The 10,058-nt window shown below is 43.1% G+C and overlaps 1 protein-coding gene across 2 annotated transcripts; it reads right to left on the reverse strand.

Annotated features, from left to right (window-relative positions):
- Window positions 1–202: 202 nt before the first annotated feature.
- LOC125513868 (protein CNGC15c-like) lies at window positions 203–3,283 on the reverse strand. Of its 2 annotated transcripts, none has more exons than XM_048679075.1 (5): window positions 3,155–3,283; window positions 2,370–2,937; window positions 1,763–2,265; window positions 1,561–1,672; window positions 203–1,464 (listed from the first exon to the last, which is right to left on the reverse strand). In XM_048679075.1, exons 1-5 carry the CDS (start codon window positions 3,181–3,183, stop codon window positions 619–621), a joined length of 2,058 nt encoding a protein of 685 aa, XP_048535032.1. In that variant the 5' UTR covers window positions 3,184–3,283; the 3' UTR covers window positions 203–618. The 2 variants fall into 2 exon arrangements, with proteins under 2 accessions (XP_048535032.1, XP_048535033.1); XM_048679076.1 differs by having other exon boundaries at window positions 3,116–3,166.
- Window positions 3,284–10,058: the final 6,775 nt, after the last annotated feature.

The raw sequence follows: 10,058 nt of genomic DNA on the forward strand, positions 1-10,058 counted from the left end.
CCACTCATTTGGATCTTCAAAATGACTTGGTTGAGCACATGTGGGATCACATTGACAACCAATAGATGTATTGGTTCATTTTATATTCATCAAGATAATTTCGATTTGGTTGTAAAACTATTTTATTAGAGACAATTTCGATTGGGTTGTCAAACTATTTTTATTTTCAAACAATTAATATTTAGACGTGCAAACTTGTTTTGATATGAAAATATGAGCATTTTTGACCCTGACGAACAAGATGGGGCAAACAGATGTGGCCGCGCGCTGGGCGCACGACCACCGCATCTCATGACAGGCCCGAATACGACCCCATCGCTTTACCCAAATGGACCGATTCCAGACAAAGCAAACGTTCGTTTGAGGTCGCGCGGTGGAGTGACCTGAGCTGCTGCCATCGCCGGATCTCTCTCGCAAAGGAAACAAGGGGGATACGTCAAGGACACCAGGTCTGTCCCCCGGATGCAATGCGGCAGTTTGCAACAGGATTGACCAGTCAACGTTTGGAGGTAGAAGAGAAGATATGTCAGTCCGTTTCCTATCCAACGGTTCCTATACAATCGACTGAAACTGAAAACGTTTTCAGCTATCTCCTCAAGAATAGGCGGTCCCTACAATTTAGATCTCTTGTTCCACCGTAAAATCCGGCTCCATGGGCTTCTTGAGCGCCTTGCCGTCGCAGCTGTGCCGGCGGCACCTCACGCTCCCTCCCGCCCGCCCGTCGCCTGCCTGTGGCATCATGTGCTCCATGGACGCGCGGCGTCGCTTGTGCCGGCGCCACGCGGCCTGGATGAAGCACGCCGCCCACGTCCGCCACTGGTGCGAGTAGAACCGGAACCTGTGCCGGATCCGCGCGCTGTGCAGGCGCCGGAACTGCGACGCCACGAACCGGAGGTCCTCCGCGACGAGCGCGAACGCCTCGACCTCGGAGACGGCCCGCACGGTGCGCGTGGACCGCGGCAGGTACTCGGAAGGCCGCGGGTCCAGCGCCCACGTCAGGAGCTCCTCCCCGCAGAACTCCCCTGCCCCGATGCGGCACGAGTTGAAGAACCCGGACCGCCCCCCCTGCGTCGTGTACGAGTCGAGGTACCCTCGGATGATGAAGAGCATCGAGTCCACGGGGTCCAGCTCGCGCACCAGCCGCGTGCCACGGGTGTAGAGCGCCGGCCGCAGCCGCTCGCAGATGGCCTCCAGCGTCCGCTCGTCCATCTCGTCGAACAGTGGCACTCGCCGGACGAGGTCGAGGCAGAGGTGGCGCTTGATGTCGCGGCGGATGTCCATGGGGAGGTCCTTGAGCAAGGCCTCCTCGTCCACGCCGCGGGTGGCCACCCATTTGTACTGCTGGTACCTCCTCACGCACTGCTTCAGCGGCTGGGGTATCTGCCGGTGGTGCATCCACCGCTCCATGTCCGTCCGCTTCGTCCGCCACTCCTCCAGTCGGATCATCGTCGCTTGAAGATACGACTGCAAAGACAAAAATACTAGAAATGTCAGTTCTTCTACAACTTCTCGTTTATTGTTTGCTGCAAGATTGATGGAGTGGAAGCAAGGAGATCTTACTTGCATGTTGCCAATGAGCAGAGCAAACAATACAAGCCCAAGGATGCCAATGACGATTGCAAAGCTTATCTCTCCAATGTACAAGCTCGTCGCCAGATTCTGTCCCAGGCAACTGAAACATTTTTGTATTAGTTAGAAACATGGCCAATATGTAAATGATACATACTACAGTGTAGCGTGCATGCATGGAGTAATTTCAAACCTGAGGTTCTTGAGTCCCCACCAGAAGCAGTAGAAGTACTTCTGGGTGAAGGCCGACGTGGTGAGCTTATAGTTGAAGGCCTCCGCGTAAATTCCAAACTGGTAGAAACTATTGTCCGGAGTGCACAATCTCGTTATGTTGCTCAGCTCGTACCAGATGGTCCTGTTGCTACTGACGGTGTTGCAGTCGAAGAACTCGGTCCGACACATGGGGCCCTCCAGATTGCACGCCTCTCTCCAGCACGCCTCCTGCCTCTGCACCGAGAAGAGGTACCACAATGCTCCCAGCACGTGGCTTGCCAGCATGTAGAGTATGAGGTTATACGCCGCGCTGGCCCATGCGTTCTCCGTCATGGCTCCAGTCGCCATGACGATCTGCCTCGTGAGCGGGAAGATCTGGAAGAGCCGCGGGAGGTACTGGAAGATGATGCTGAACCGGAGGATATCCTTCCGGTTTGCCGTGGCGGATTCCTTCAGCATAGGCACGACGACCCAGATCACGAACTGTGGATACCGAGGAGAAACACACAAAGTTACAGAAGATTTGTGCAGAGCATTTCAGTTCTTGCGATTCATGGCAAAGAGCACTGGATGTAACCGTCCGTTACCTGTGGTAGAGGCAGCGCGGTGATGAGATCAAACCAGAAGGCCCGTGATAGATACCTCATGGCGATCTTGTATGGCTGGATCACGAGCTCTCCTCTCCCAAACACACGGGAAGACGGGGCGATGAACGCCGTCCGGAAGCGGAGGCAGATGTGGGCCGCGTAGAACACGTCCAGCAGCGACCGTATGACGGAGAGCATGAGCGCCAGCGAGTGCTTGAACTCGATGCACATGTTCTGCTGGGTTCCGGTCAGGTAGAGGAACAGCGGGTCGACGAAGAGCGAGAGCAGGCACGCCGTGAGGAAGATCTTGTTCCACAGGTGGATCACCCGGCCGCGGGGGTCGAAGAAGATGTGGCTGCCAGAGTGCATCAGCGACTCCAGCTCCTCCGAGAAGGCGCGTGACAGCACCCTGTCCCTGATGCTTCTGCACGGCCTCTCCGGGCAGACCCGGGAGCCCAGCTTGCATTTCCTTGGATCGTGAGGCAGCTTGCTGTGGCTCTTGCTTGCTGTTGATGGGATCTCCAGGGAGATTGCTTTCAACTGCTGCACCTCGAGGTCGTTCTGGAACCTAGAATTGGTAATGCAGCAGAGAAAATATGTGAGAAAATATATCATCTGAATCTGGAAACAATCAGTCAAACAATTTTTCCTTTTGGAACATATAGTACAGTACACTGCAATGGTGATATTGGTGAAACCTAACACGTAAATCCTTGAGAACTGAAATGTCAAGCCAACAATTTTACCCTGATAAGCAAGGTGATATTGGTCGAGTGGAGGCTCACCTGACGTTTCGTGAACCACAGCATGCCATGCCCGCTCTTTAACAGCTCCTGGTCAAAATTATCACGTATAGAGGCATGAGTAGATAACTTATAAGCAAGAGTATTGGCGTCTTGTGAAAACAGGCACACCACCATTACTGTCTTCTTCAGCCAAAGGGAAAAGTGACGGCAACACTGTGCTGAGCCACGAGAATCAATCGAAAGGCCATCTGCAACTAATTTTACAGGGATCTCGTGATTCTTCTGTACATAAAGGCAGATCGACCAGAGGAAAATTTTGTTGACATTTTTTCATTTGGACAGGCAAACACTGAGAACATGTGATCAGGCTATCAACCTGCATGTGACGCTCCTTTATTGTTTACTTTGTGTCTGATGTTTAAGCTCAAAACCTAGAATGCATGAATCCTTGGCCATTCATTCAGCTTTAATGATTGTGTCCGAAAGGAAAAAATTCGTGAAGTTCGAGTTGTCGCAGATGGACCGTTCGTACAATTTCATACCGCGTATAGAGTTTTAATGACTTCTCATGACAGATAAGAAGGTGGACATTTTACCTCTACTAGGACAGAATATAGTATGATGATCATTTATCTGGTGAATTGCAACTGGCCCTAATGATGCTTCTCAATGATATTGGATTGGATATCATCATCATGGGATGTTGGAGTTTATGGACACAACGAAATGACAAGATTTTCAGGAATGCTGTCCAGAGCACCAATAACCGGAGTTTCAACATGAAATAACTACTCAAGATCACTATGATGCACATTAAACCACAAAAGGCAGAACAACTCAAGAACTGGTGCACCGTTGAGGGGAAACCCTAGGTCCGGTTTCTTCTTGGAGGCACTGTAAAGGTCTGCGGCTGCGCCCCTCTTCGAGCTCAGGGGAAACCCTAAGTCTGGTTCCTTCGGACTGGATGGCGACGGTGTCTCGGCGTCCTCCTTCTTGGAGGCGTTATCTTGCTCCCTCGCGGTGTCCCCTATTTTGGTTCTGGAGATGCTGGTGCTCTTGTTGGTTCGGCATTGCCGCCCTTGGGTCGCGCATGGTAGGTTTAGCTATGTTGTATCCTCCATTCGGGCCGAACATTCCTTGTCTCTATCTGCTTCAGGCATCATGTTCACGTCTGTTGCGTTCGTATCATGTGTTGTACCTCTATTTGTACTCATTCTATTTCTTCTGTCAATGCGATACGCAAACTTTGCATATTCGCGAAAAACTGGTGCACCGTTCATCTGTGAACATGAAAAACTGATTATCCTTCTATTTCCTTTGTGGCCTGGAAAAGGAATTGGTTGATGCAATCTTTATTGAGACTCTCTGTATATTCTGTACGTATAATAATAGAAAATTACCTTTGTCCAAAAATAATAATAGAAAATTACCATAGAACAATTGTTCCATGATCTCGGGGTACCAAAAAATAAAATCATTTCTTTTGACATAATTAAGGTAATATATAAGTTATCTTGAGACGAATAATTAGCAATGATTTCCCACATTTTGCTTTTGCGTAGCGTGACCTGAATCATGTGACGCACAGGTCATGGTTACTTCGCACTAGCAAGTTGCATGTCGATGGAAATGTAGCATTGTGTGACTTTGTCCTGGAATCGATAGCTTTGCAAGGCCTATTTATTTTTCATTGCAAACACGTTCGTGTCTGGCAGCAGTGTTTTGCAGAAAACGATACTAAAGAAAAGTAATTTGTCAGCGATCTCCACTGATGTGTAGGACCAACACATTAGTAGAGCCTTTTTTGTGTGCATAAATTAGTAGTGATTGTTTTTCAGAAAAAAATAGTGTTTTTTTCTAATTATTTCGGCAAACACATCTATAAGTTTAGTACAAAATGATGGCAAGCTGATTGAATGTAAAATAATGATAAACTATTTTAGCAAAAATATTGAGTGCAAAACTATGACAAGTCATTTCAGTAAACAAATTCAGTATGAAACTATGGCAAGCTGTTTCACCAAACAACAATTAACCAGGTTGAATGCACATTTATGGTAAGCCATCTCAACAAAACGATTAAATGCAAAACTATGGTTATTTATTTTCTTTAAACAGATTGAGCGCAAAACTATGGCAAGTTGTTATTTCACCATAGCAGTGAAATTAATAGCGAAAACGAATTAGACATCCAACGCTATTCGAACTCGCACGATGTCTCAATATAAATGCATATGTGCCATGGGAGAGAATTGATAGTCATTATTGTTCGTAAACTTGTTGAGATGGCTTGCCATAGTCATTTTTTCCATAATCGATGAACTTTTTCCTTCTATTAGACACGTTTTTATTTTTCCTTTTTTTTAAATTCGAGAAAAAAATTCTTCACTTTTTTCCGGAAAATGGACGAACTTTTTGTTTACAAATTCAATGAACTTTTTCCATAATCGATGAACTTTTTTTCAAATCTGGCGAACTTTTTTTTAACTTCGATGAACTTTTTTTGAATCCGATGAACTTTTTTCCAAATTCGATGAACTTTTTTCAAATCCGATGAACTTTTCTTCAAAATCGATGAACTTCTTTTCATATTAGATGAATTTTTTTTAAATTCGATGAACTTTTTTCAAATTCGATGAACTTTTTTCAAATTTGATGAACTTTTTTCGTATTCGATGAACTTTTTTTGAATCTGATGAACTTTTTTTCGAATTCGATGAACCTTTTTTAAAATCCAATGAACTTTTCTTCAAAATCAATGAACCTTTTTTCAAATCTGATGAACTTTTCTTCAAAATTGATAAACTTTTTTCATATTCGATGAACCATTTTTAAATTTGATGAACTTTTTTTCGTATTCGACAATTTTTTTCCAAAACTGATGAACTTTTTTGCAAATTCGGTGAACTTTTTTTCGAATTCAATGAACTTTTTCCTAAGAACCAGAGTATGTACTGTAGAAAACCTGTTGGTTTTTTCCTAAGAGAAATCATGACATAATGTAGCAATTCTGGGGAAGAGAAAAAAAAAAGCGATCGAGCGATCGAGTGTGCGGCTAGCGAGCGGGAGCCAGCGCACGTTGCTGGGCCAAGCCCATGCAAGCGACGCAGCGGGCGCTGGGTTCGCTAGCGGGCGCTGAAGGCGCTGGCGACGAGCTCTCCACATGTAGCCCCCACTCAACCCACCCGATAGCTATGTCTCGCCCGTAGCGTCACTATGGCTTTACGTCGCAGTTGGTTTGCTCTTTTCTGATTTTCTACAGGTTTTTTCCAATGTTTTTTATTATAATTGGTTTTCTTAGCTTTTTCACGGGTTTTCTTCCATTTTTCTTTCTTTCTAGATTATACTTTGGTTTTCTTTATTTCTTTCTTGGGTTTCCTTGTTTCCTTTTGCTTTTTTTTGTTTCTTTGTCAGTTTTCATCGGATTTTTTTACACATGTTTACTTTTTCTGGGTAAACAATGTACATTTTTAGTGCATGCCTGAAACAATTTTTTGATACAAGTTGGACATTATTTAAATACATAATGTACATTTTCGAAAAAAATATGTTTTGAAAACTTTATTGAATCCATGGCAACCTTTTCTAAATACACATTGCTCATTTTAATGGAATACCCATTTTTCTAAACTACTTGAAACATTTTTTAAATTGCATAATTTTTTTAAAAAAATTCATGAACGTTGTATAAACATTTTATTTAATGATGTGCACATTTTCTACATTCAATAACCATTTTTTCAAAAATATCAAGATCATTTTTTCTGAAATGTGTGAACATTTATTAAATTGTATGAAACATTTTTTTCTGAATTATGCAAACATTTGTTTTACAACAGAAAAACAATAGAAACTTTTTATGTCAAAAACACTTTTTTGAAATGTGTGAACATTTTTTAATGTATTTTTTTAATTCCATCGATATATTTTAAAAGTTGTGTGGACAGTTTTTGACACAGTAAACATTTTTTCAACACTGCATAAACAATTTCAATACAAATACTTATATGTTAGGACATTTCGAAATGGAAAACGCTTGGCATAGACCCGCGAATCACACGCGAGCATCCGCCGACTCATCCGTACGACGCGTGTCCTGCCCAAGCGGTTCCCTTTTTTCTTTCTTTCGGTCTACGTCCCCCTGCTTGTTGCTCACTGTCGGCTACTATGAGTTTCTGCAGCAAGTCCTGTTGCAAAAACTGCAACAAGACCTCTGTTGCAGAAAAAATAAATTTGTAACGAGACCTTTGTTGCAAAAAAAATTATAACAAGACCTTTGTTACAAAAAAATATCTTGCAAAAATTTCTGCAATAGGACCTGTGTTGCAGAAATTTTCTGCAACATGACATGTGTTGCAATGATAAAAGGTGATGCTCGATCGCTCAATGCAGCAAATTCGACGGCTCGCGAGACGGCGGATCTTTTAAGATCTGCAGGCCCATGCTTAGCACCGCCCTTTCAAAATATAAAAAAGTTTAAATGTACAAGAAAAATATATTAAAACAAACGAAAGATCGAAAGGAAGCGAGGGAGAAAGCTACGTTTCTTGGGCCTGCCAATTTAGTACGGCGCCATAGGCGAGCTGGACTTACAGCTCGCAAAAAAAAAAACCGCGGCCCTTGGCCCAGGGTAGCGAGAGGTAGGGGGAAGGCAAGCGCGAGATGGGCGGATCCAGGCGCGCGCGCGTCCACAGCCTCGTTTATTTATTTATTTTGTTTTCTTTCTTTTTACTTTTGTTTATATTATAAATATTTTAAGTATATATTACATAAAAACTTTACATAAAACATTTAGAAAATGTTAATCAAGCATTTAAAAAAATGTTAAATATGTATAAAAAAATGTTTCTCGTGTATATGAAGAATCTCAAGCAAACCTCTAATGGCAAGTTCTAGTCAAGCGGATTAAAGCATTCTTAGTCTGCTTGGAACTTATGAAAAGTTTATTGAACATAGGAAATAATTTCAAGGAATATCTTGAAGCGCACTGGATTTTTTTTAATGTACGTGTGTCCTAACAAGCCTAGTATAGTTGTCAATTGCATTAGCCTTGCTAGTTGCAACAAGTAATGGGTAGAGACTAATAGATAAAATATTTTCGTATTTTAGAATAAATAATAACCAAAAGTAAAGAACAAATAAAAGATGTTTTGGCTTATGGTGGAAACTGGACCAGGGTTCTTATGTTTAATAGTAGCATCTCCCATAAACACGATAATACAAAATAATAAACATTAGCCTATGAAATTGTGCAATTCACACTATCATGGCATGATAAACATGGTTTGAGATCGAACTGTATAGGCGTTATGTTCATAAATCCACTAGATCAACACATACTAAACTTAATGGTACTACTCCACTCAAAGTCATCAAAGACCCATGTATACGGATACAAAACCCTTACCAAATGACCAAAGTGCGAGATCGGCCGGTGAGTCAACATAGCAGGCGGAAACTCCCTTTCCTCAGCGCGTCAAACACCTTCACTGTCCGCCAAAATGCTTCTTGCATGCCTCCGCGCAAACACGTTGTCGTCATTCATCTCTGGAGCGCGGTAATCAACTCGATCAAACAGTACGCTACACTACAATGTCGTCCCTCTGTCACGTCGCGCCACCTTGATATCCTTGGCACCGTTCTTTTGGAGAGTGCGACTATCAATTCTCTCCCATGGCACATATGCATTTATATTGAGACATCGTGCGAGTTCGAATAGCGTTGGATGTCTAATTCGTTTTCGCTATTAATTTCACTGCTATGCTGAAATAACAACTTGCCATAGTTTTGCGCTCAATCTGTTTAAAGAAAATAAATAACCATAGTTTTGCATTTAATCGTTTTGTTGAGATGGCTTACCATAATTGTGCATTCAACCTGGTTAATTGTTGTTTGGTGAAACAGCTTGCCATAGTTTCATACTGAAAAGGCGAAAGAAGAAAGTGTAGAAAAGATGTATATTATCACATCAAGCTTTGTGGCGCGGTGGTTGTTGAGTTGTCTCACGTATTGTTAGGTCGGGGGTTCGATTCTCTGTCGAGAGCGGTCTCTTTTGCGCTATAAAAACCTATAGCGGATGTTGTGATGGGCCGGCCCGTTAGTAGCGAACGAAGAGAGGGGGTGTGCGCCCGATTATGGAAATAGCTGTATCGGGCGCAACGGACGCCGAATAGGATTTGGCCTACATGTGCTCTACAAGCCTAGCATTGATGGGCCCGAAATCGAGTGGGGGCATTTTCCCCAATCGGTTATAGGTTGATCCGCCCCTTTAGAAGCCACTTTGTGCAAAAAAAATCCCCTCGAAAAGAAAAGTTAGTGACAATAAGTTCCCTCAGGTATTATGTTGTTTTTTCCTATTCTCTTCCCTTATTTTTCTTAGAAGAAGACACTATAATTTTTTTAAAGAACTCTCATGTGGTCTAGTGGTAGACAACTTAGTTGAAGCTGTCACTGACCCGGGTTTAAGGACTCATTCTCCTGTAAGAATTCAGACAAGGGGGCTTCTTTCTCTCTGTTCTCATTCTTTTTACAGTACAAACAAAGATGCTCACATGCACTACATACATATACACTTATCCATATGAAATACACACCTTATCTCTATAAGTACACCTGAGAGACTGAGCTGGCATCGTCACCACAAACGCCTCATTGTCTACAAAAACGTCATCTCTCACTAAACGAATGTTGCCAGAAATAAAATAAATCTAAAAAATGCGATCACCAATTTCAAATCTAGGATTTAAACCCTGATGAGCTGGTTCCACAATAGAAAAGCTAATAATCCGCTATGCTCAATTCACCATTTTTTATATCTTCCTATACCAACATGGAGAGAACAGAGCGCTGCTCTATTAGTTAGCTTTGCTGGAGCGCAAGATGCCCACCCCGGTTTGAGTCTAGACTCTGCCGCGGGTGCTCAAATGTTTTCTTCTATAAAAAT

The sequence above is a fragment of the Triticum urartu genome, chromosome 6, assembly GCF_003073215.2.
Source record: "Triticum urartu cultivar G1812 chromosome 6, Tu2.1, whole genome shotgun sequence".
Lineage (NCBI taxonomy): Eukaryota > Viridiplantae > Streptophyta > Magnoliopsida > Poales > Poaceae > Triticum > Triticum urartu.